The sequence below is a fragment of the Neoarius graeffei genome, chromosome 2 (genome assembly GCF_027579695.1).
Source record: "Neoarius graeffei isolate fNeoGra1 chromosome 2, fNeoGra1.pri, whole genome shotgun sequence".
Lineage (NCBI taxonomy): Eukaryota > Metazoa > Chordata > Actinopteri > Siluriformes > Ariidae > Neoarius > Neoarius graeffei.
The window spans coordinates 100,077,049-100,104,474 of NC_083570.1; the positions used below are offsets into that span (position 1 = coordinate 100,077,049).

General features: G+C 43.0%; 1 protein-coding gene across 1 annotated transcript in view; it reads right to left on the minus strand.

The window, feature by feature from the left end:
- The window catches only part of atp7a (ATPase copper transporting alpha), a 132,027-nt gene that overhangs the window by 58,299 nt on the left and 46,302 nt on the right, over positions 1 to 27,426 (minus strand). The window contains exons 3-8 of the mRNA XM_060915283.1: positions 26,000 to 26,468; positions 19,809 to 20,534; positions 17,719 to 17,931; positions 7,579 to 7,742; positions 7,333 to 7,494; positions 5,523 to 5,599 (exon numbers count right to left, since the gene is read on the minus strand). Of these exons, the coding sequence (XP_060771266.1) occupies positions 5,523 to 5,599; positions 7,333 to 7,494; positions 7,579 to 7,742; positions 17,719 to 17,931; positions 19,809 to 20,534; positions 26,000 to 26,468 (1,811 nt within the window). The remainder of the gene's footprint in view (positions 1 to 5,522; positions 5,600 to 7,332; positions 7,495 to 7,578; positions 7,743 to 17,718; positions 17,932 to 19,808; positions 20,535 to 25,999; positions 26,469 to 27,426) is intronic.

Below are 27,426 nucleotides of genomic sequence, written 5' to 3' on the forward strand. Positions count from 1 at the left end.
CACGCGGACACGGGGAGAACATGCAAACTCCATACAGAAAGGCCCTCGCCGGCCATGGGGCTCGAACCCGGACCTTCTTGCTGTGAGGCGACAGCGCTAACCATTACACCACCGTGCTCCCCCACGAGTGAAACTGATCCTTAATTTTACAAGGAACCATACGATTACTTGTTTATAATATCTCATCTCATCTCATTATCTCTAGCCGCTTTATCCTTCTACAGGGTCGCAGGCAAGCTGGAGCCTATCCCAGCTGACTACGGGCGAAAGGCGGGGTACACCCTGGACAAGTCGCCAGGTTATCACAGGGCTGACACATAGACACAGACAACCATTCACACTCACATTCACACCTACGGTCAATTTAGAGTCACCACTTAACCTAACCTGCATGTCTTTGGACTGTGGGGGAAACCGGAGCACCCGGAGGAAACCCACGCGGACACGGGGAGAACATGCAAACTCCACACAGAAAGGCCCTCGCCGGCCACGGGGCTCGAACCCGGACCTTCTTGCTGTGAGGCGACAGCGCTAACCATTACACCACCGTGCTGCCCCACGAGCGAAATTGATCCTTAATTTTACGAGGAACCATACGATTACTTGTTTATAATATATCGGGCCAAATTCATACTTCAGAAGCCATTCAAGTTCACAACATTTGTCATTCACGTTTTCTGAACCAATCAGGGCGCGAGACTATCTTGCACGTTTGAATCAGTTTCTAAAGCGTCTTTCATCATGACACGGCAACACGACATTAGGATTCTGAAAGTGGTTTACAAAATTTTATTGGAACTTTTTTCCAAAAGCCATTTTGTTGACAAAAATTTGCTAATTTTTGTAATAGCAACCAAGCAACGAACTAGCCAATAGCATTTCAGAAATACGGCCCCGAGTTAAGGAAAAAAGCCCTCCTTGATTGACCAATCAGAATTGAGTAATTTGGCCCGATGTATTATAATTAATTCAAAGACACTTCATGTCTTAAAGTAACGATGTCGTTTCTGTTTACTTAGTCAAGCGGTTCTTGATATAATATGGATTTATTACAGTTGTCAAACAGGACTATTTACTGCATTGTTTACTACTGACTGTTCGATAAACTCATTAAGGCGGCAAGAAACTCGTCCACTAATTAACTTTTGATGAGGCACACCTGTCAATTTAAAAGCATTCCAGGTGACTGCCTCATGAAGCTACCGCAAGCTGGCCTAGTGGTTAGCATGTCCGCCTCTCGACATGTCTGCCAGGAGATCGTGAGTTCTACTCGCTGTCGGGTCATACCAAAAAGTCCATCATAAAAATGGTACCTGCTGCTGTCTGGCAAGGCATGCTGCAATACAGATGTGAGTAGGGAAGTCAAACTCTCGGTTAGAGAGACCAACCCCCCCAATGTAACCCTAGCTGTATAGGCAAGAGAACGAGGGCTATGGAAATCGAGATCGGCGCCACCCAATGGGCCTTAATGGGACAAGAGACCACCTGGGAAGACCAGGGCATGGCACGGGAAGGACTTTAGACTTTTTCGACCCCAGTAAGCTGGTTAAGATAATGCCAAGTGTGCGCAAAGCATCATCAAGGTAAACGCTGGAAACTTTGAAGCATCGAAAACATTTTGATTTAACACTATTTACCATACAATTCCATATATGCGCCATACACTACCATTCAAAGGTTTGGGGTCACCCAGACAATTTTGTGTTTTCCATGAAAAGTCACACTTTTATTTACCACCATAAGTTGTAAAATAGTCAAGACATTTTTCTGGCCATTTTGAGCATTTAAATCGACCCCACAAATGTGATGCTCCAGAAACTCAATCTGCTCAAAGGAAGGTCAGTTTTATAGCTTCTCTAAAGAGCTAAACTGTTTTCAGCTGTGCTAACATGATTGTACAAGGGTTTTCTAATCATCCATTAGCCTTCTGAGGCAATGAGCAAACACATTGTACCATTAGAACACTGGAGTGAGAGTTGCTGGAAATGGGCCTCTATACACCTATGGAGATATTGCACCAAAAACCAGACATTTGCAGCTAGAATAGTCATTTACCACATTAGCAATGTATAGAGTGCATTTCTGATTAGTTTAAAGTGATCTTCAATGAAAAGAACAGTGCTTTTCTTTCAAAAATAAGGACATTTCAAAGTGACCCCAAACTTTTGAACGGTAGTGTATATTATTTCATAGTTTTGATGTCTTCAGTATGGTTCTACATTGTAGAACAAAAAAAGTCAAAAGAACCTATGAATGAAGAGGGGTGTACAAACTTTTGACATTTGGTAGACATGGTGTATTATTGAAGAACAACTTTATTCATCACTTGTGAAATTCCTCGTCTCGTCTTCTTCCGCTTTATCCGGGACCGGGTCGCGGAGGCAGCAGTCTAAGCATGGAAGCCCAAACTTCCCTTTCCCCAGACACCTTGGCCAGCTCCTCGGGAAGAACACCGAGGCGTTCCCAGGCCAGCCGAGAGACATAGTCCCTCCAGCGTGTCCTGGGTCTTCCCCTGGGCCTCCTCCCGGGGGGACCTGCCTGGAACACCTCCCCAGGGAGGCGTCCAGGAGGCATCCGAAAAAGATGCCCGAGCCACTTCAGCTGATTCCTCTCGATGTGGAGGAGCAGCGGCTCTACTCCGAGCTCCTCCCGAGTGACTGTGCTTCTCACCCTATCTCTAAGGGAGTGCCCAGCCACCCTGTGAAGGAAACTCATTTCGGCCGCTTGTATCCGCGATCTTGTTCTTTGTCATTACCCAAAGCTCATGACCATAGGTGAGAGTCGGAACATAGATCGACCGGTAAATTGAGAGCTTCGCCTTTTGGCTCAGCTCCTTCTTCACCACGATGGACCGGTAAAGCGACCGCATCACTGCGGAGGCTGCACCGATCCGCCTGTCGATCTCACGCTCCATCCTTCCCTCACTCGTGAACAAGATCCCGAGATACGTAAACTCCTCCACTTGAGGCAGGACTTCTCCACCAACCTGGAGAGGGCAAGCCACCCTTTTCCAGTCGAGAACCATGGCCTCGGACTTGGAGGTGCTGATTCTCATCCCAGCCACTTCACACTCGACTGCAAACCGCCCCAGTGCATGCTGAAGGTCCTGGTTTGAAGAAGCCAACAGGACAACATCATCCGCAAAAAGCAGAAATGAAATCCTGTGGTTCCCAAACAGGATTCCTTCCGGCCCCTGGCTGCACCTAGAAATTCTGTCCATAAAAATTATGAACAGAACCGGTGACAAAGGGCAGCCCTGCCGGAGTCCAACATGCACTGGGAACAGGTCTGACTTATTGCTGGCAATGCCCCATGGGCAAAGGCCCAGCCACCAAGCGCTCGCATACAAGCCCCAACCCCGGGCCTGGCTCTAGGGTGGGGCCCCGGCTGCGTCATACCGGGCGACGTCACGGTCCTTGGCTTTTTCTCCATAGAGGTTTTGGTGAACCGCTCTTGGTCTGGCCTGTCACCTAGGACCTGTCTGCCTTGGGAAACCCTGACAGGGGCATAATGCCCCCGACAACATAGCTCCTAGGATCATTCAAGCACACAAACCCCTCCACCACAATAAGGTGGCAGTTCTAGGAGGGCTGTGAAATTCCTCTCTGCATTTAACCCATCTGAAGCAGTGAACACACACATGAGCAGTGGGAAGCTATGCTACAGCACCCGGGGAGCAGGTGGGGGTGATGTTCCTTGCTCAAGGGCACGTCAGCCCATGGCTGCCCCGTGTTCACCAACCTGCATGTCTTTGAGGGGAAAACCGGAGTACCCGCAGGAAACCCACACAGACACGGGGAGAACATGCAAACTCCACACAGAAAGGCCTCGTCGACTGCTGAGCTCGAACCTTCTTGCTGTGAGGCGACACCACCGTGCCGCCCCATTATCACATGACCATTAACCCAGTTCGAGACCGCTCTGATGTATGGCTTTGAATGCGTCAGTGATTCATTCCCTTTGTCCGAAATCGCTCACTCGTTCACTACTCCCCTACTCACTATATAGGGAATTACTGTTTAGTGAGCTCATCTCATATCATCTGTAGCCGCTTTATCCTGTTCTACAGGGTCGCAGGCAAGCTGGAGCCTATCCCAGCTGACTATGGGCGAAAGGCGGGGTACACCCTGGACAAGTCGCCAGGTCATCACAGGGCTGACACATAGACACAGACAACCATTCACACTCACATTCACACCTACGGTCAATTTAGAGTCACCAGTTAACCTAACCTGCATGTCTTTGGACTGTGGGGGAAACCGGAGCACCCGGAGGAAACCCACGTGGACACGGGGAGAACATGCAAACTCCGCACAGAAAGACCCTCGCGGGCCACGGGGCTCGAACCCGGACCTTCTTGCTGTGAGGCGACAGCGCTAACCACTACACCACCATGCTGCCCTGTTTAGTGAGCTCATTGGTAAAATGAAAAATACGCTTTCGGACACTAGTCCGTCGTGCTGGTATTTACGTCATTACTGTCGCACAATTAAAACATGCCAGATCAGTCAGCTGGTGGGTTTTCAAAATAATTAACACATGCATGTATTTTTGTGATAAATCCATATTATACTGAGCGTATTTCCCACATTAATCAATACAAAGTACCTGCAGCTTTCAGTTCTTTTAAATCAAGGCTGAATCCTTTCTTCTTTGCCGCCGCCTTTTATTAAATCGAATTTAAGACTTATTAATTTGATTTCTTTCAGCGCGACCACAATGCATGATGGGATATATTGCTTTGGTTAGTGACCATCGTTGTACACTACTTTTCGTGATACATTGTGGGATACTTTGAGTGCACTATATAGGGTGTAAATAATCCTCAATGGCGGCATGGTGGTGTAATGGTTAGCGCTGTCGCCTCACAGCAAGAAGGTCCGGGTTCGAGCCCCATGGCCGGCAAGGGTCTTTCTGTGTGGAGTTTGCATGTTCTCCCCGTGTCCACGTGGGTTTCCTCCGGGTGCTCCGGTTTCCCCCACAGTCCAAAGACATGCAGGTTAGGTTAACTGGTGACTCTAAATTGAGTGTAGGTGTGAATGTAAGTGTGAATGGTTGTCTGTGTCTATGTGTCAGCCCTGTGATGACCTGGCGACTTGTCCAGGGTGTACCCCGCCTTTCGCCCGTAGTCAGCTGGGATAGGCTCCAGCTTGCCTGCGACCCTGTAGAACAGGATAAAGCGGCTAGAGATAATGAGATGAGATAAGATAATTCTCACTAAGGTTTCGGACGGCATGACAAAATGGCGTCCTCACAATACACAGTGCCCTATATAGTGAGTAGGGAGCGATTTCGGACACAGGGTTCTTTCCTCTTCATTAGCGTTAGCAATAATTTTAAGGAATCCCCTTAATCAGTTTGCAGCCATGGTAATACAGCACACATGAGGAAATGCTGCTTCATAATAAACAGCGTAGTCAACACACAAGTCTGCGTATTAACTTACTTGAAGAATGCCTTCCCGTGAAATATTAAATGTAAATTATGCAGATTCCATTGATTCACTGAAACAAAGCACTTACTGCTGTATCTCTCTGCTGTGATCCAGATGATTTCCTGGGCGGTCTTTCTTCACCAGAGAGGCTTCAAAACCCAGATTCTGTCAAACAAAAATACAAGCAACTTAAATGTACATATACAGTGGATATAAAAAGTGTACACACCCCGATAAAATGTTTTTCTGATGCAAAAAAAAAAAACGAGACCACAATAAATAATTTCAAAACTTTTCCCACCTTTAATGTGACCTATAACCTGTACAGTTCAATTGAAAAACAAACAAATCTGTTAGAGGGGAAAAAACATTAAAAAAAAAAAAACGTACAATAAGCTGGTTGCATAAGTGTGCACACCCTTAAACTAATACTTTGTTGAAGCACGTTTTGATTTAATTACAGCGTTCAGTCTTTTTGGGTCGGAGTCTATCAGCCTGCCACATCTAGACTTGGCAATATTTGCTCACTCTTCCTTGCAAAAGCGCTCCAAATTGGTCAGATCGCGAGGACGTCTCTTGTGCACAGCCCTCTTCAGGTCACGCCACAGATTTTCAATTGGATTTAGGTCCGGGCTCTGGCTGGGCCGTTCCAAAACTTTTTTGTGGTCATTGTCGTCCTGAAAGATGAAATTCCTCTTCATCTTCAGCTTTCTAGCAGACACCTGAAGGTTCTGGGCCAAAATTGACTGGTATTTAGAACTGTTCATAATTCCCTCCACCTTGACTAAAGCCCCTGTTCCAGCTGAAGAAAAACAACCCCAAAACATGATGCTGCCACCACCATGCTTCACCGTGAGTATGGGGTTCTTTTGGTGATGCGCAGTGTTGTTTTTGCGCCAAACATACCTTTTGGAATTGTGGCCAAAAAGTTCAACCTTGGTTTCATCAGACCATAATACATTTTCCCACATGCTTTTGGGAGAGTTGATGTATTTTTTTTGCAAAATTTAGCTGGGCCTGGATGTTTTTCTTTGACCCTACCTCATAGTCCAGACATATGGAGAATACGGGAGATTGTTGTCACATGTAGTACACAACCAGTACTTGGCAGAAATTCCTGCAGCTCCTTCAGTGTTGCTGTGGCCTCTCGGCAGCCTCCCTGACCAGCTTTCATCTTGTCTTTTCATCAATTTTGGAGTGACGTCCAGTTCTCGGTAATGTCACTGTTGTCCCATATTTTCTCCACTTCTTGATGACTGTCTTCACTGTGCTCCATGGTATATCTAATGCCGTGGAAATGTTTTTGTCCCCTTCTCCTGACTGATACCCTTCAACAACCCTTTGACGCTTTGTAAGCTCTCTGCGAACCCTGGCTTTTGCTGGAGGATGCAACTGAGTAAATGTCTGAACTTTATTTGGGGTTAATCAGAGTCATTTTAATTGATGGCGGATGTGAACCCAAAAAGACTGAAAGCTGTAATTAAATCAAAAGGTGCTTCAACAAAGTATTAGTTTAAGGTTGTGCACACTTATGCAACCAGCTTATTGTACGTTTTTTATTAATCTTTTCCCCCCTAACAGATTTGTTCATTTTTCAATTGAATTGTACAGGTTATAGGTCACATTAAAGGTGAGAAAAGTTTTGAAATTATTTATCGAGGTCTTTTTTTTTCTACATCAGAAAAACCTATCATTTTAACGGGGTGTGTACACTTTTTATATCCACTGTATGTAAGAGCCTGACAGTGGTTTGTAAGCTAAAATATACTACTTCATTTTATTATTAGAAAAGGACTCTACTATAAATCACACTAGATAATGATTTTTTTTTTTTTAGTTCTTTCTCTCTCTCAAATCTCTCTGATCCAAACTCATAGAACTGAAACCTCAATTCTTACCTCAATCAATCTCATTATGTCTCGAGGGCCCGTCACCTCCGGGTCATATTTGACGTGAGCTTTGTTTGTTGCCAAGGCTACAGAGGCATAGACGATGCCTTTCTGCTTCGTTAGGGTCGATTCAATTTTGTGAACGCATGAGGCACATGTCATCCCTCTGACCTGTTGGTCCAAAGACACACAGCTGTTAGATCCAATTCTATTTTCTTCCCCCCTTAAATCCTATAACAAGCCCATCTTACACACCACAAGCTCAAGGGTGCCATTGGAGCCGTCGTAGTTCTCGATAACGGAGGCGGTGAAGCCCAGCTCTTTGATGCACTCCACTATCTTCAGTGGGTCGATGACACCAGGGTTATAGCGCACTTCCGCTTTACTAGCCATCAGCGCCACCAACACAGAGTAGATACCTTCAAAGAAACCACAATTAACGAACGTTAAAACTAGCTTTTTACGGATATACAACCCCGATCCCAAAAAAGTTGGGACAAAGTACAAATTGTAAATAAAAACAATGCAATAATTTACAAATCTCAAAAACTGATATTGTATTCACAATAGAACATAGACAACATATCAAATGTCGAAAGTGAGACATTTTGAAATTTCGTGCCAAATATTGGCTCATTTGAAATTTCATGACAGCAACACATCTCAAAAAAGTTGGGACGGGGCAATAAGAGGCTGGAAAAGTTAAAGGTACAAAAAAGGAACAGCTGGAGGACCAAATTGCAACTTATTAGGTCAATTGGCAATAGGTCATTAACATGACTGGGTATAAAAAGAGCATCTTGGAGTGGCAGCGGCTTTCAGAAGTAAAGATGGGAAGAGGATCACCAATCCCCCTAATTCTGCGCCGACAAATAGTGGAGCAATATCAGAAAGGAGTTCCACAGTGTAAAATTGCAAAGAGTTTGAACATATCATCATCTACAGTGCATAATATCATCAAAAGATTCACAGAATCTGCAAGAATCTCTGTGCGTAAGGGTCAAGGCCGGAAAACCATACTGGGTGCTCGTGATCTTCGGGCCCTTAGACGGCACTGCATCACATAAAGGCATGCTTCTGTACTGGAAATCACAAAATGGGCTCAGGAATATTTCCAGAGAACATTATCTGTGAACACAATTCACCGTGCCATCCGCCGTCGCCAGCTAAAACTCTATAGTTCAAAGAAGAAGCCGTATCTAAACATGATCCAGAAGCGCAGACGTCTTCTCTGGGCCAAGGCTCATTTAAAATGGACTGTGGCAAAGTGGAAAACTGTTCTGTGGTCAGACGAATCAAAATTTGAAGTTCTTTATGGAAATCAGGGACGCCGTGTCATTCGGACTAAAGAGGAGAAGGACGACCCAAGTTGTTAACGGCGCTCAGTTCAGAAGCCTGCATCTCTGATGGTATGGGGTTGCATTAGTGCGTGTGGCATGGGCAGCTTACACATCTGGAAAGACACCATCAATGCTGAAAGGTATATCCAGGTTCTAGAGCAACATATGCTCCCATCCAGACGACGTCTCTTTCAGGGAAGACCTTGCATTTTCCAACATGACAATGCCAAACCACATACTGCATCAATTACGGCATCATGGCTGCGTAGAAGAAGGGTCCGGGTACTGAACTGGCCAGACTGCAGTCCAGATCTTTCACCCATAGAAAACATTTGGCGCATCATAAAACGGAAGATACGACAAAAAAGACCTAAGACAGTTGAGCAACTAGAATCCTACATGAGACAAGAATGGGTTAACATTCCTATCCCTAAACTTGAGCAACTTGTCTCCTCAGTCCCCAGACGTTTACAGACTGTTGTAAAGAGAAAAGGGGATGTCTCAGTGGTAAACATGGCCTTGTCCCAACTTTTTTGAGATGTGTTGTTGTCATGAAATTTAAAATCACCTAATTTTTCTCTTTAAATGATACATTTTCTCAGTTTAAACATTTGATATGTCATCTATGTTCTATTCTGAATAAAATATGGAATTTTGAAACTCCCACATCATTGCATTCCGTTTTTATTTACAATTTGTACTTTGTCCCAACTTTTTTGGAATCGGAGTTGTATTAAATCACACTGTAAATCTATTTGACGTAATGAACCACACTGCTATTTGTGTTCATTCAGTATGGTTTCCAATCAACACCAATTTGAAAATTTAACAAACTGGGTGCATGATTTGAAAATAACCAAGATGATATAAGATGAGCAAGTACACTTTACAAATACAAAAAAAAAAAAAAAAAATCACTCAAAACTGTGAGACATATCACAAAAACTGGATTTAAACTGGACATGAATTGGAATTGACAAAACAGCGGAGTTTGAAATCCGATCAATCCTGTGGGAGGAGTATGCAAGTTCACATAAATTTTCAAATGCCCATAAAATGTTAAATATGACAGGTGGCGCCACCATTTTGACAACTTTTATACACACCAACCTGGAGAACATTCCATACGAGTTTGATGAAAATCTGATCACTCCTGTCGGAGTCGTGATTTTCGTGAAATTGCACATGACCCGTGTAGCCTCATCCATGGTAGGTGGCACCAGCTGGTGAACAATTCTTGTTTGTCTTTTGAGTCTTCTGGCTGAGTTTCAGTGAAAGCGCCCCAGCAGTTGATGAAAAGTATAGTTTAATGTGACGAGTCACCCAAAAATTTCAGATGCCCATAAAATCGTAAATATGATGGGTGGCTCCACTATCTTGACAACTTTTATACACACCAACCTGGAGAACATTGCATGCGAGTTTGATCAAAATCTGATCAATCCTGTTGGAGGAGTCATGATTTTCGTGAAACTGCACGTGTAGCCTCATCCATGGTAGATGGCGCTACCTGGTGAACAACTTTTGTTTGTCTTTTGAGTCTTATGGCTGAGTTTCAGTGAAAGCGCCCCAGCAGTTTATGAAAAGTATAGTTTAATGTGACGAGTCACCCAAAAATTTCCGACGCCCATAAAATCGTAAATATGATGGGTGGCTCCACTATCTTGACAACTTTTATACACACCGACCCGGGGAACATTGCATGCGAGTTTGATCAAAATCTGATCAATCCTGTCGGAGGAGTAGCGATTTTTGTAAATTGTGGGCGGACGACGGCTCATCTGGCCTGGCCTACATCCAAAACAAGTATTATTTACCAAAGCCATCCCCCTAGCCGATAAAGAACTTTGTGTACTAATTACCACATTAAATCAACAAAAATATGCAAGGACGTAAATTTTCAGTCCAATTACCCAGCAACAAAATTGCTTACATGATACACCAAGTGTTCATTACATGTATTACACGGATGGCGCTAGTATTTTTCGTTCTGGGTTCAAGGACCCACATAACTGGCCAAATTGGGGTCCCTGGCATTTTTTGTGGGTCCCAAATATTTTATAGATAACAGTCAGAGAAATCTCATCTCATCTCATTATCTCTAGCCGCTTTATCCTTCTACAGGGTCGCAGGCAAGCTGGAGCCTATCCCAGCTGACTATGGGCGAAAGGCGGGGTACACCCTGGACAAGTCGCCAGGTCATCACAGGGCTGACACATAGACACAGACAACCATTCACACCTACGGTCAATTTAGAGTCACCAGTTAACCTAACCTGCATGTCTTTGGACTGTGGGGGAAACCGGAGCACCCGGAGGAAACCCACGCGGACACGGGGAGAACATGCAAACTCCGCACAGAAAGGCCCTCGCCGGCCCCGGGGCTCGAACCCAGACCTCCTTGCTGTGAGGCGACAGCGCTAACCACTACACCACCGTGCCGCCCAGTCAGAGAAATATATAAGGTTTTTTTTTTTTTTATTAAAACAAAGACAATGCAGTCAGAAAGTATAGTGCAACAATCTATATAAGTAACACTAGGCCTTAAAACTACATCACTCCAATCATTTCGAGGAATTCTGTACGGATCAGAAGCGCTAATAAACTCTCATTTCCATGTCTATCTATCCTTTGCTTCTTTCGGACTTCGATTATCCAAGTAATCCTGTAGTAAAGCTTTTTTAGGTGTAGTTTTCTTCGAACTATAGATGTCTGATGAATTCAATATCACTTGTCCCCCAGGACAAGGGCAGCAACGGTTGCGAGCCTAAGGGTGACGTCAGTGCAAAGGGCCTTTTCATTCTGTTCACTTTTGCTTTGTTCGTTAAACAACATAATCGAAACAGATTTGCCAAGGCAAATCAGGAAAAATTCTTCAAGTTGGAGCCCTGCGTCCCGGGACGCATTAAAATTCCAAACATGCATTTTTGTGTGCATTTCTGCGTTAACGCGATCCCTGGTGTTTGTCTATATTCCTTCCTGCACGTGATTTTTCAACATGGTCTCTACTTACAGTACACTTTACTACTTCCTAATTTTAAATCTATGAGCACTGATCATTTCTCCCCTGGACACTGCAAAAATAGCAATGAACAAATGCTACTGTAAATCATAAAGCCTGCTAATTTTTGCGATCTGCACCACTACTTTGGTTTAAATGATGCATTTAAATGCTTAATTTAAATGCAAGATGAAAAATGCCCTTTTTTATTCTTCTCGTCTTGTCCTTGGTCAGATTCATTCTTGCATGATTCATCTGTACTCATCTCTTCGAGAGTGACTCACTTCTCCAAGAGCACAGTGACTTTTTTTTTTTTCCCTACTAAACAGGCTCTGACCTTAAGCAACATCACTGTCAGAGTCTCATCTCATTATCTGTAGCCGCTTTATCCTTCTACAGGGTCGCAGGCAAGCTGGAGCCTATCCCAGCTGACTACGGGCGAAAGGCGGGGTACACCCTGGACAAGTCGCCAGGTCATCACAGGGCTGCACACAGACAACCATTCACACTCACATTCACACCTACGGTCAATTTAAGCTAGCCGCACACTACGCCGATCCATGCGGTACCGAACCGACCCATTTCAGAGCCGACTCCCGACAGGGCACGCACATATCCCCGACTAACTCACGACTGTTGACGAGTGCAGTCGTGACTGAAGCGACACCAAACGAGATTATGCGAACTAAGCATCATAAACATTCCGCTAAATATCACGTGACAACTTAATAGCTTTGTGATTGGCTATTGGATATAGTTACTGTTAAAGCCAACACTTGAAGATGCTACAGGCTGAATTACAAATGACACAACGTGGAATATGTAGCGCACTATCTAGGCTGCATGAGCTATTATTCCCAACCTTAAATAGTGCACTTATATAGGGGAGTTAAAGCGATTTGGAATTCAGCCACACAACTTGAGCAGAGTGGCTTTCCAGCCCACTGTGTCTATGGATAAAGCTTCAGTCTATGGAATTACAGTATATACCTGCATTAGGTGCTACCAACACGTATTTCTCGCGCTAGAAATTGTGTTTAATGATGTCACGTGTTATATGCGAAAGATATGATTGGCTATTGCTAGCGACTCTCGCCGATCAGTCTGGCTCCCGATTAGTTTTTCGAATCGGCTGTGAGATGAGTCGGTACCATCGAAAACTAGCCTTTACGCCTGACTCGCGACTTCAGTTGGCTCGGTACGCTGAAAATCGGCATAGTGTGCGGCTAGCTTTGGAGTCACCAGTTAACCTAACCTGCATGTCTTTGGACTGTGGGGGAAACCGGAGCACCCGGAGGAAACCCACGCGGACACGGGGAGAACATGCAAACTCCGCACAGAAAGGCCCTCGCCGGCCACGGGGCTCGAACCCGGACCTTCTTGCTGTGAGGCGACAGCGCTAACCACTACACCACACCACCGTGCCACCCCCCTGTCAGAGTCATGTGACAAAAATGACCATTTAGCAAAATCATGCTGTGATCCTTGATGGGGTGAGTGCAAGCTTTGGTCTCAACACTGGACTCATTGCCTTTGTTCCTGGCTGCATATACAGGCTCAAATAAGTATAGACAACCTCCTGGGAATTACCCTCCATCTTCCATCACTAGAAGGAAAGATATCATGCCTGTGTGTTATGGGAGGTGGAAGAAACTTCTATGATCTGACTCAGCGATCGTTTTTGAACGTCAACACCAGCCATAATCCGCTCAAATACTTGTGGTCATGCTGTGAAAGAAATGTTTTGTCCTTAACATTACTCACGAGTCTGTTTTTTTTTTTTTTTAAACACATTTCCTGTTATGGATTCATTTGCATGTTTTACCAGTGTCTGTTTTATTTCATCTACTTTGCCATCAACATGTTCCAAGAGCGATATTTTACTCATGTCTTGACACTGGTAAAGTGTTGATCAGACAGCACTGCAGCGTCTTACAAAAGAAGTATTCATCCCCCTCGGTGTTTGTCCATTTTTTTGTTGCACTACACGCTGGAATTAAAATATATTTTTGGGGGGTTAGCACCATTTGATTTACACATGCCTACCACTTTAAAAGGTGAAAATTGCTTTATTGTGACACAAATAATAATGAAGATGAAAAAACAGAAATCCGGAGTGTGCATAGGTATTCACTCTCCCAAAAAGTCAATACTTTATAGAGCCACCTTTTGCTGCAATTACAGCTGCAAGTCTGTCTCTATTAGCTGAGCACATCTAGCCACTGGGATTTTTGCCCATTCCTCAAGGCTAAACTGCTCCAACTCGATGGGTTGCGTTGGTGTACAGCAATCTTCAAGTTATGCCACAGATTCTCAATTGGATTGAGGTCTGAGCTTTGACAAGGCCATTCCAAGACATTTAAATGTTTCCCTTTAAACCACTCCACTGTAGCTTTAGCAGTATGTTTAGGGTCATTGCCCTGCTGGAACAAGAACCTTCATCCCAGTCTCAATCCTCTGGCTGACTCAAACAGGTTTTCCTTCAGAATTGCCCTGTATTTAGTGCCGTCCATCTTTCCTTCAGTCCTGACCAGCTTTCCTGTCCCTGCAGATGACAAACATCCCCACAGCATGATGCTGCCACCACCATGCTTCACTGTAGGAATGGTGTTCTCAGGGTGCTGGGTTTGTGCCACATATGGCATTTCCCATGATGGCCAAAAAGATCAATTTTAGTCTCATCTGACCAGAGAATCTTCCTCCAAGTGTTTGGGGAATCTGCCACATGCTGTTGGGCAAACTCCAAACGTGATTTCTTATTGTTTTCTTTAAGCAATGACTTTTTTTCTGGCCACTCTTCCATAAAGCCCCGCCCGTTCTATGGCATATACAGCTTAAAGTGGTCCAGATACTCCCATCTCTGCTGTGGATCTTTCCAGCTCCTTCAGTGTTCTTTTTATTGCATCTCTGATTAACGCCCTCCTTGCCCGGTCTGTGAGTTTTGGTGGGCGGCCTTCTCTCATCAGGTTTGTCGTGGCGCCATATTCTTTCCATTTTGCTATAATGGATTTAATGGAGCTCTGTGGGATATTCAAAGATTGGGATTTTTTTTTTTTTTTTTAAATAACCCAACCCTGATCTATACTTCTCCACAACTTTGTCTCTGACCTGTTTGGAGGCTCCTTGGTTTTCATGTTGCTTGCTTCGTAGTGTTGCAAAGTCAGGGTCCTTCCAGAACAGGTTGATTTATACAGATATCATGTGACCAATCATGTGACACTGATTGCACACAGGTGGATCTTAATCAACTAATTACGTGACTTATGAAGTGAACTGGTTGGACCAGCCCTTATTTAGGGGTTTCATATGAAAGGGGGTGAATACTTACGCACACTCCAGATTTCTGTTTTTTCATCTTATTGTTTGTGTCACAATAAAACAACAATTTTCACCTTTAAAGTGGTGGGCATGTTGTGTAAATCAAATGGTGCTCACCCCGCAAAATCCATTTTAATTCCAGCTTGTAATGCGACAAAACAGGACAAACACCAAGGGGGATAAATACTTTTGCAAGACGCTGTATATTGCACTGAAGCAATTGAGCGGAGATGATGTCCACAAAAACGATGCCGCTTATATCACCTGAAACTTAACTAATTTAAACAAACGGTCTCTCAATGCTACTGGAACAAACTGAAAAAATTAATTAATAGCTAGTGGAGGTTTTGTGTACGATTTTGATTCATAACAGCTAGTCCAAATAGTTTCCAATTCCCCATCGTCCAGCGAAGACATTTTCATTTTAATAGGGTAGTTAATGGTATCTGTGTGAAATATTGTTCATTATTATACATACAGGCCACTTTTTTCACAGAATAAAAACGTATTCTATTCCCTTCTAGTGGGTTTACTGATGGCATGCAATACTGTTATCATATCGCTTATCTTCTGTGTATTACGCCACTCTCCTCAATGGAGAATGAGCAAACAATATTGTTATAATATTGCATGTTGTCAAGATAACACAATGTCAGATCAGAGCTCATGCAAAGATCCAATGACAAAACTTTCCTGCTGCGCACACGCACAATCATTTCTTTGTCGGCCAGGAGAGAAGACGAGGCTAATTCAGTGCTCAGATAAAGCACTAAATAAATGGAAAACCGAAACTAAAAGACGTGCTAAACACCCGAAAGGCTACCAAAACGTCATTATATATTCTTCACACATACAAGAGAAGAAACATACAGTTGTAGTCAGAAGTTTACATTCAGTGAATGTCATACATACATGAATGTCATGGCAATATTTGGACTTTCAGTAATTCCTTTGAACTGTTCTTTTTCTGGAGCAGAACGATTGTACAGTTACATCTTTAATTTAAAAAAAAAATAGAATTTGTTGCACAAGTTAATTTTCTTTGGGTTTTCTGAAATCAACACAGGGTCAAAATTATACATACGCTCACTTAGATTATTAACTCAGAAGTGCTGAAACTTCCAAAATGTCTCTCATCTTGCCAAGGCCGAGGTCTCTTAACTTCCTGTTCGTGATCATGATCGACTACAGCTGGTAGCTTCTCTGTGCCTTCATAAAAGGATCTGTTTACAGCACTCATTGGACTGACCAACACACAGTAAAATGGGAAAGTCCAAAGAGCTCAGTGCAGATCTGAGAAAGAGGATTGCAGATGTACGCAACTCTGGAATGTCTCTTGGAGCCATTTCTAAACAACTGCAAATTCCAAGATCAGTTCAAACAATTGTATGCAAGTTATTGTGAGGCGTAGTCACTTTGCCAAGCCACTTTGCTTCAAGAAAACCCAAACTGTCACACTCAGCTGAAAGGAAATCAGTTTGGATGGTCAGGAACGACCTGGGAACCACCATGGCACAGCCCTGCCATGAACTGGAAGCTGATGGATCACTGTCTACAGTTCAGATCACCATGGACTAGGAGGCTGCTATCCATGGCCATGAGGTTTGCTTCATTAAAAGCGGAAGACTTAAAGAGAAAGACGCGCTGAACACCCGAAAGGCTACCAAAACTTCACTGGATATTCTTCACGCATATTTACAAGAGAAAAACATACCAACGGACATCGACAAACTGAAAAAGAGAGCAATAGTGGAAATACTGTCAAAGTCCTACTTGGAGGTGAGGAAAAGTGACAGGGACTTTTACAAGAGAACTTCACTCAGCAAAACCCTTTTGTTTTCAACTGCAATGGAACAATTAACTACGACCAAAAATAACTGTGAACTTGAACTGTCGACCTGGATATAGCTTGTATACAAGTCAGGTTGTTCAGGCTTTCTGGGCCGGTACCATTTTTATTGTCAGAACTTTGACTTTGTACAGTATATTGGATCGACAGAACATTTAATTACATTCGATCAGAATCAGCATTCGGTATTGGTCAGTTACCCCCCTGTTCTTAATTTTTTTTGTAAAATCAATAATTGTTACATCGAATGTGTATGAATAAATAATAATAATAATAATAATAATAATAATAAGGGGCGGCACGGTGGTGTAGTGGTTAGCGCTGTCGCCTCACAGCAAGAAGGTCCGGGTTCGAGCCCCGTGGCCGGCGAGGGCCTTTCTGTGCGGAGTTTGCATGTTCTCCCCGTGTCCGCGTGGGTTTCCTCCGGGTGCTCCGGTTTCCCCCACAGTCCAAAGACATGCAGGTTAGGTTAACTGGTGACTCTAAATTGACCGTAGGTGTGAATGTGAGTGTGAATGGTTGTCTATGTGTCAGCCCTGTGATGACCTGGCGACTTGTCCAGGGTGTACCCCGCCTTTCGCCCGTAGTCAGCTGGGATAGGCTCCAGCTCGCCTGCGACCCTGTAGAACAGGATAAAGCGGCTACAGATAATGAGATGAGATGAGATAATAATAATAATGGCTTTTTTTTCGTGATATATCCCATTCAGCTACTCGTCTTCGACTCATTCAATATCATGCTAACTGAATGGAATATCTGATCTACCACTCAAAACCAGCCAATATTATTTCAATACTTCAATGCCTCATGAGTAATCGTAGAAGCGTTTATGTACAGCAAGTTTTCTGGGAAAAAACTCATTCCGTTTTCAAATTCGGCGGCTCTCACCGGGCTCGTTTTCGAGGTTCCTCTCGATGTTGGCTACGCATGACGCGCAGGTCATTCCACCAATCTGGATGAAACATTTGGAATGTGTGTTTTTCGTTGACTCAGCATCGATCTCCACTTCCTTCTCCTTTCTGGTAGAGAGTGCGGGGGAAGAAGCAGATTTCTGTACAGATGGAGGACTTTTCACTTCCGTCGGCACCAGTGAATTTGTCTCTGTTCACAAAATACATAAGAAAAAAAAAAAAATAAGTCTTTACTTAGCCAAGAACTTACAGGACCCAAAAACTGCACATCATTACAATCTAATCCACCAAAGTATGAAAGGGCAACACTGCATTAACAATATGCACAGTCAGCAAGAGGTTTTATTCCTTGCAGAGCTATTTTTATGACCGAAAGACTTACTAAGTAAAGACCTTGCAGTCAAGATGACCTTAACCTTCACTGCTTCTTGGCAGTGGAGCAAATCTAATCTGTTATCTAAATAAATAAACAAACTTAATTGTGGCTATATAAAAGCAAATTTGGCAGGAAGTCATGGCATCGATTCAGAACAGATACAGTTGTGCTCATAAGTTTACATACCCTGGCAGAATTTTTGCTTTCTTGGCCTTTTTTCAGAGAATATAAATGATAACACAAAAACTTTTTTCTCCACTCATGGTTAGTGGTTGGGTGAAGCCATTTATTGATAAACAACTATGTTTTCTATTTTTTAATCATAATGACAACAAAAAACCTGATCAAAAGTTTACATACCCCAGTTCTTAATACCGTGTATTGCCCCTTCTAACATCAATGGCAGCCTGAAGTCTTTTGTGGTAGTTGTGGATGAGGCTCTTTATTTTCTCAGATGGTAAAGCTGCCCATTCTTCTTGGCAAAAAGCCTCCAGTTCCTGTAAATTCCTGGGCTGTCTTGCATGAACTGCGTGCTTGAGATCTTCCCAGAGTGGCTCAATGATATTGAGGTCAGGAGACTGAGATGGCCACTCCAGAACCTTCACTTTGTTCTGCTGTAGCCAATGACAGGTCGACTTGGCCTTGTGTTTTGGATCGTTGTCATGTTGGAACGTCCAAGTACGTCCCATGCGCAGCCTCCGGGCTGATGAGTGCAAATTTGCCTCCAGTATTGGCTGATAATGTGCTACATTCATCTTTTCTTCAACTTTGACCAAGTTTCCTGTGCCTTTGTAGCTCACACATCCCCAAAGCATCAGCGATCCACCTCCGTGCTTTACAGTAGGAATGGTGTTCCTTCCATCATAGGCCTTGTCGACACCTCTCCAAATGTAACGTTTATGGTTGTGGCCAAAAAGTTCAATTTTGGTCTCATCACTCCAAATTACCTTGTTCCAGAAGTTTTGAGGCTTGTCTCTGTGCTGTTTGGCGTAAATTTTTGTCGGTCTACCTGACCGTGGTTTGGTTTTAACAGAGCCCCTGATTTTCCATTTGTTAATCACAGTTTGAACACTGTTGACTGACATCAATTCCGTGGATATCTTTTTGTATCCCTTTCCTGTTTTATACAGTTCAGCTACCTTTTCCGGTAGATCCGTTGACAATTCTTTTGCTTTCCCCATGACTCAGAATCCAGAAACATCAGTGGCTGGATGAAAGATGCGAGAGTCTGTCTGGATCCCAGAAACTCACTCAGCTTTTATGCGCACACACTGATTACAAGCAAACAGATCACAGGTGAGGACGTTACCTTTAGTAGCCATTCAAACCCATTTGTGTCAACTTCTTCGCATGTTATCAGGCCAAAATCACCAGGGTATGTGAACTTTTGATCAGGGTCATTATGATTTAAAAAGAGAAAACACAGTCGTCTGACAATAAATGGTTTCACCCAACCACTAAGCATGAGTGGAAAAGATGTTTTTGTGTTATCATTCATATTCTCTGAAAAATGGTCAAAAAAATCATAGATTCTGCCAGGGTATGTAAACTTATGAGCACAACTGTAACACTCCTCTGGACCTGAATTATCCTACACAAAACCTGTCCTGATCCATCAAGCACTGAAATAATAAGAAGAATTCATAACCGTTGCAGAAACCAAAATAAAAAAAATAAGCAAAGCAGCTCACCAGGCAGAAATGCATCAAAGCCCATATCCTCAATGGCTGCTCGCAGTTCTTCTGACGTAGTGACGAGTGGATCGTACTCAAACGTACCCTGATGGTTAGCCAAGGACACGTGTGCTGATCTCACGCCTTTCCTCCGAGAGATGGTGCTCTTGATGGTCTCTACACACGAGTTACAGGTCATTCCCTCGATGTGGATTTGAGCTACAGAATCCAGCGGCTGCAAGAAGCCAGAGGACGTCGCGGTGAATTGTTCGGAGGCAGAAGCTGGTGATGCGGCCTCGCGCAAAGATGAACGGGTCTTAAATTTCCCTGGTGGTAGCACTTCGATGGCCCTCTGTAGGTCTAGCGCTGTCACTAGATTTGGATTGTGCTGGATTACAGCCTGTCCTTTCTCCAAGGAGACCTGGACTGAGATGACTCCTGCCAGCTTGCTTATATTGTCTTGGATGTTCACCACACATGAGTTACAATGCATTCCTGTAACGTCTATTAACGTGGTGATGGACGTGATGAAGTCTGCATCCTCCTCCTTGGTGCTACCGTCTGGAGAACAATGTGTGGATCGTGAAGCATTCAGTAGGTGATCCAATGACGAGAGCTGTAACTGACGAGGCTTGGACTTCACCGAAGCCTTGAAGCCTGCTACACTGATCTGCTTCACGATCTCATCTACGGTGATGAGGTAAGGCAAGTACGACACCGAGGCTTCCTGGGACTCGAGATTTACTGAGAATTAAAAAAAATTAAATTAAAAAAACAAAATCTCACACACGCAAACAAATTAAGCTTTGTTCAAGTTTTGAAAGCAGTTGTTTTCAATATGCCTATCAATATTTTTAGCAATTAATTTCTTGTGTGGAATTAAGCAAAGGTGCCTTGTAATCTTGAAGACACTTCATCACTTATAAAATCACAGACATTGAAGGAGAACTGAAGTCATTTTTAAAGCTTGCTTTATTTCTTAATTAACGTGTTATTCAATTACGTTTTCGGTTTTAGTAAGCTTATATCGTGATTCGTATTGGCAAGTAATTGCAATTAAATATTATACTTATCGGCCTGTTCGGTTTGTAGCCGTGTTGAATTTAGTTCGTTTGGTCCACGGCAGGCGTCGCTTATCCGTGCGATCTTCACGAGACTTGTGCGAGACTTCGAAACGTGAAGTGTCAGCCAGGTGTCAGTGCCGCCATTTTGAAAACTGTTTTCCAAACGAAGTATTGCACAAAAACGAGTTTAAATGACGATTACTGCCAGCCGAGAGACGTAATCTCTCCAGCGTGTCCTGGGTCTACCCCAGAGTCTCCTCCCGGTGGGGCATGCCCAAAGAACTTCCCCTGGAAGGCGTCCAGGGGGCATCCTAACAAGGTACCTGAACCACCTCAACTGACTCCTTGCGATGTGGAGGAGCAGCGGTTCTACACAGAGTCTCTCCTGAATGACCAAGCTTCTCACCCCGTCTCTAAGGCAGAGCCCAGACACCCTGCGGAGAAAACTCATTTCTACCGCTTGTATCCGCGATCTCATTCTTTCGGTCACTTAGCCTGGGCCCGCTCATCCTAAGTGTGACGCAAGTGTGAAGTTGCGTTAGCCAGACTATCGGTCACTACCCATAGCTCGTGACCATAGGTGAGGGTGGGAACGTAGATGGACCAGTAAATTGAGAGCTTTGCCTTTTGGCTCAGCTCTCTCTTCACCACAACAGACCGGTTTAGCGTCCGCATCACTGCTGACGCTGCCCCGATCCGTCTGTCCGACTCCCGCTCTCCCTTACCCTCACTCGTGAACAAGACCCCGAGATACTTAAACTCCGCCACTTTAGGTACTAAAGTACTTACTTTCCCCGCTGTATAATTGTTTCCGATATTAACAGCTCATTCACAGGGACTTTTCTGGCAGACAACATCCATAATCTAAATCAAGTGATTAATTCAATTTGTGTTTTTAATAAAGAAACGCGTATAATTAAGAGTTATTCCACGAAATCGAGTCGTACATGAGCTGATAACCAATGAGGCGCGTAGCACCGAGTTGGCTATAAGCCATGTACGACAAGATCGAGTGGAATAACGGTTTTATTCTATCCACATTACACTGGATTTTGAGAAACGGAGCATTTTTATACATTTTTGCAAATTCGATAAATAAAAAGACTATACAAAACGTCCAACAAAATAGTTTCCGCTTAGAATGTAAACAAGCCGGCAAAATGACAGAAGCAATCCATCAAATAATTTCATTCCATATTTTGTTGCTTTGCTTTTTTTTTTTTGCAGTTTTCTTTTTCTTCTTGAGGGTTTTTTGGCAGTTGACAAACCAACTTAAAGGTGCATTATCGCCACCGACTGGGCTGGAGTGTGGAGCAGGAGCTGGGAGGCGAACTATATTCTTTTAGCTACTGCTGTTTCCTTTAAACACTTGATAATTTTGGGGGTTTTTGTTTCAATAGAGTTTTTATTTCATCCTTGGTTGGTTCAGCAACATGCTCTACCATTTTGTTTTTCTCTACTCACGGTATACAAGCTGATATCCTAGTAGTAGAGTAGCCAATCAGGGCACGCGATTGCTCATATCCAGTGAATGTGAATAGAATAATTACAGATATAGTGAAGCTTTCTGTTAGATGTTTAATATCTCGGAAGTCAACACTTTATAACAGTCAGTCAGTAAGTTTTCCAGTCAGGGAAAGTCGTCAGGACAGAGGACGTTGGACTGTCTGGTTTCTCGGTAACGTAACAAGCTACAACTCCGATTCCAAAAAAGTTGGGACAAAATACAAATTGTAAATAAAAACAGAATGCAATAATTTACAAATCTCAAAAACTGATATTGTATTCTCAATAGAACATAGACAACATATCAAATGTCGAAAGTGAGACATTTTGAAATTTCATGCCAAATATTGGCTCATTTGAAATTTCATGACACCAACACATCTCAAAAAAGTTGGGACAGGGACAATAAGAGGCTGGAAAAGTTAAAGGTACAAAAAAGGAACAGCTGGAGGACCAAATTGCAACTCATTAGGTCAATTGGCAATAGGTCATTAACATGACTGGGTATAAAAAGAGCATCTTGGAGTGGCAGCGGCTCTCAGAAGTAAAGATGGGAAGAGGATCACCAATCCCCCTAATTCTGCGCCGACAAATAGTGGAGCAATATCAGAAAGGAGTTCGACAGTGTAAAATTGCAAAGAGTTTGAACATATCATCATCTACAGTGCATAATATCATCAAAAGATTCAGAGAATCTGGAAGAATCTCTGTGCGTAAGGGTCAAGGCCAGAAAACCATACTGGGTGCCCGTGATCTTCGGGCCCTTAGACGGCACTGCATCACATACAGGCATGCTTCTGTATTGGAAATCACAAAATGGGCTCAGGAATATTTCCAGAGAACATTATCTGTGAACACAATTCACCGTGCCATCCGCCGTTGCCAGCTAAAACTCTATAGTTCAAAGAAGAAGCCGTATCTAAACATGATCCAGAAGCGCAGACGTCTTCTCTGGGCCAAGGCTCATTTAAAATGGACTGTGGCAAAGTGGAAAACTGTTCTGTGGTCAGACGAATCAAAATTTAAAGTTCTTTATGGAAATCAGGGACGCCGTGTCATTCGGACTAAAGAGGAGAAGGACGACCCAAGATGTTATCAGCGCTCAGTTCAGAAGCCTGCATCTCTGATGGTATGGGGCTGCATTAGTGCGTGTGGCATGGGCAGCTTACACATCTGGAAAGACACCATCAATGCTGAAAGGTATATCCAGGTTCTAGAGCAACATATGCTCCCATCCAGACGACGTCTCTTTCAGGGAAGACCTTGCATTTTCCAACATGACAATGCCAAACCACATACTGCATCAATTACGGCATCATGGCTGCGTAGAAGAAGGGTCCGGGTACTGAACTGGCCAGCCTGCAGTCCAGATCTTTCACCCATAGAAAACATTTGGCGCATCATAAAACGGAAGATACGACAAAAAAGACCCAAGACAGTTGAGCAACTAGAATCCTACATTAGACAAGAATGGGTTAACATTCCTATCCCTAAACTTGAGCAACTTGTCTCCTCAGTCCCCAGACGTTTACAGACTGTTGTAAAGAGAAAAGGGGATGTCTCACAGTGGTAAACATGGCCTTGTCCCAACTTTTTTGAGATGTGGTGTCATGAAATTTAAAATCACCTAATTTTTCTCTTTAAATGATACATTTTCTCAGTTTAAACATTTGATATGTCATCTATGTTCTATTCTGAATAAAATATGGAATTTTGAAACTTCCACATCATTGCATTCCGTTTTTATTTACAATTTGTACTTTGTCCCAACTTTTTTGGAATCGGGGTTGTACATTTTATTTTTATTCATTCGTACGTCTCAGTAATTTCAAAGAAATCTGAGGAGAGGAAAAAAGGGGGAAAAAAAAAGCTGCTGATTTGAACACCTGCTTATAGCTGTGATAAAGCAACTGAACAGGAACTTGTTTCACAGATATTCCATAACATTAAATGGACCTATTAACGGTTATAAATGTTACACAATGTGGCATTCGGTAATAAACAAATAAATAAAAAAATTAACTGTCGGCAAATTGCTGTTGTATAAGAGGAACAAATTACTTCAGAACTTCCTGAAAGTAACCAGCATTCGGGCGGTAACGATAATTCTTCACACTGAGCTCGATCACACCAAACAGTCATGGATTATTTTCCAATTACTGCATGCCACGTCATGTTAAAGGAGAACTGAAGGCAAATTTTTTATGATCAAAATTCTATTTCTCATTTTATTAAATATCGGAATGCATTTTTGATCGCTATTTTGTCACTGCTAGAGCAAGTTATGAGTGTTTGAAATATGCTCTGTAATATATCAGTCCATATGTCAAAGCGATGGCCGTAAACGAGATTCGTTGAGACCTGTGTGAGACATCGTAGGACGGAAGTAAAACGTACAGCGGAAATCAAAGCGACCGACATCTGCCAACGTTGTCAAAAGACGCGCGCACCCTCTTTCGAATGCTGACGTGATCAAGCCGGAAGTTTTGTTTGTTTTGATAGCAATCAGGAAAGTTTGAAAAAAGTAGGGAGTAATCGTCATTTAAACTCGTTTTTGTGCAATACTTCGTTTGGAAAACAGTTTTCAAAATGGCGGCACCGACACCTGGCTGACACTTCTTCACGTTTCAAAGTCTCGCACAAGTCTCGTGAAGATCGCGCGGATAAGCGACGCCTTCCGTGGAGCAAACGAACTCAATTCAACATGGCTAAAAACCGAATAGGCCGATAAGTATAATATTTAATTGCAATTGGTTGCCAAAATTAGTCACCATATAAGGTTACTAAAACCGAAAACGTAACTGAATAACACGTTAATTAAGAAATAAAACAAGTTTAAAAACGACTTCAGTTCTCCTTCAAGTGCCATTCCACCATTGGATGTATTCTTTGGCATAAAATACAATATATTTTGACAACATATATAAATGGTATCACTAGATAGAGAAATATTTTAGCTTCAAAATGATATATCAAACAATTTTTTGACAACGACAAGTATATTAATTTTGCGACCAAAGTCACCTACCCTTTTAATTTCTGCGCGTGATGTCATCGGCAGGTTCCCCTTCTTGTGTACCACGTGATGTGTGACGTGGCACATATTATCAGCAATGGCGGATAGAACGCGATAAAAATAATACCAATAAATCTAGCTAATACCAATAAATCTAGCTAACTGAAAGATTAACTCAATTTTTCGCAATTTTTTTGGCCCCCATATACGAGGAGAAATGACTCTCACTTTGGGGGTTTCCTGGTCTAAAAATAGACTGACACGTGGTACACAAGAAGGGGAACCTGCCGATGACATCACGTTTCACTACCGCGCGGAAATTAATATACTGGTCGCAAAATTAATATACTTGTCGTTGTCAAAAAATTATGTTTGATATATCATTTTGAAGCTAAAAGATTTCTCTGTCTAGTCATGTTGTCATAAAATATATTGTATTTTATGCCAAAGAATACATCCAATGGTGGAATGGCACTTTGAAGTAAGGAATAAAACGTGTTCATCTGTGATTTAAAAAAAAAAAAAAAAAAAAAAAAAACGCACTAATGAAGTCTCTTGGGTAAGCGAAGAAATGTCAAGTCCAGTTATTGTGACCTACTACAAGTGATGAATTTTCGACTTACCTTTAATCTTCTGAACGCCTTTTAGTTTTCCGATCTTGCCCTCGATAGTGGTGGTGCAGGACAGACAGGTCATGCCCTCGATGCGCATCTTCAGCAACTCCACACTACCAGAACTCGCCTGATCTGCGGAAGTGTTGCCAGAGCTGGACAGTGACACCAGTGTGTTCAGCATTTCCTGGATTCTCTCGATGCTCACAAGAGCTGGGATGAACCTGACGGTCAAGTTCTTGCCTTCGCCGTTCTCCTTGACCTCCAGTACACCTTTGAGCTGGCGGAGTTGAGAGAGAGATTCTGCACTACACCTGCTGCGGACAGGAAACTGCCTCACTTCTGTTTGAACAGCCGTGACTGGAGTAGCATTTGTTGCCCTCGACTCAAAGCCCATGTCCTCAATGGCATCTGATAAAGATTCTGGAGTGTGACTTGCTTGGTCGAATATCACTGTGGCATTCTTGTGCTCCAAGGACACCTGTAGTACAAGAGAGGCACAAGAACTGGGTTCATTCTTAACCACGCACTCTTTAAAGGTTTAACTGCCCACGGAAAAATAAAACGGAGCAGTGAAGCCGATGGAACGTTGTTGGAAAAGTGCGTTCAGTGCAAATGTTTCAGTCCATGTTGAAATTCAGTGCAAAAGGAGCAATGCATGATGGGTCACCCTCAGAGGTGGGTAATAATGTTTCATTCTATCCATATTCACTGGATATGAGCAATCGCACGCTCTGATTGGCTACTCTACTACGAGGATATCAGCTCATATACTGTCAGTAGCGAAGAACAAAATGGTGGAGGGCATCAAGTCAGATAGATCACCGTTATCAAACATTTAAAAGAAACAAACAGCTAAAAGAATGCAGTCTCCTGTTCCACACTCCAGCCCAGTTGGGGGCAGTAATGCACCTTTAAGTTGGTTTGCCTACCGCCAAAAAAAAAAAACCCATTAGAGGAAGAAGAAAATGGCAGACCATGTTACTGAACCAACCGAGGACGAAATAAAAACTACTTGAAAACAAAGCCCTGAAAAATACAAAATCAAAATGCAACAAAATTCGGAATGAAAACATTTAATGGTAAGAACATATCTTTTTATTTTTATAGCATTTTTCACAAATTGCTCCGGTCATTTTGCCAGTTTGTTTACATTCTAAGCAGAAATTATTTTGTTGGACCTTTTGTAAAAAGGTTTTATTTATCGAATTTGCAAAAAAATTTTTTAAAAATGCTCCGTTTTCTCAAAATCCAGTGAACGTGGATAGAATACAACAGTTATTCCACTCAATCTGGTCGTACATGGCTTACAGCCGACTCGGTGCTACGTGCCTCATCGGCCATCAGCTCATGTATGACTCGATTTCGTGGAATAACTTAAATATTTACTCCCATAAGTAACATTTTCCAATGAATTGTTCTTACAGCAGTTGTTTTAA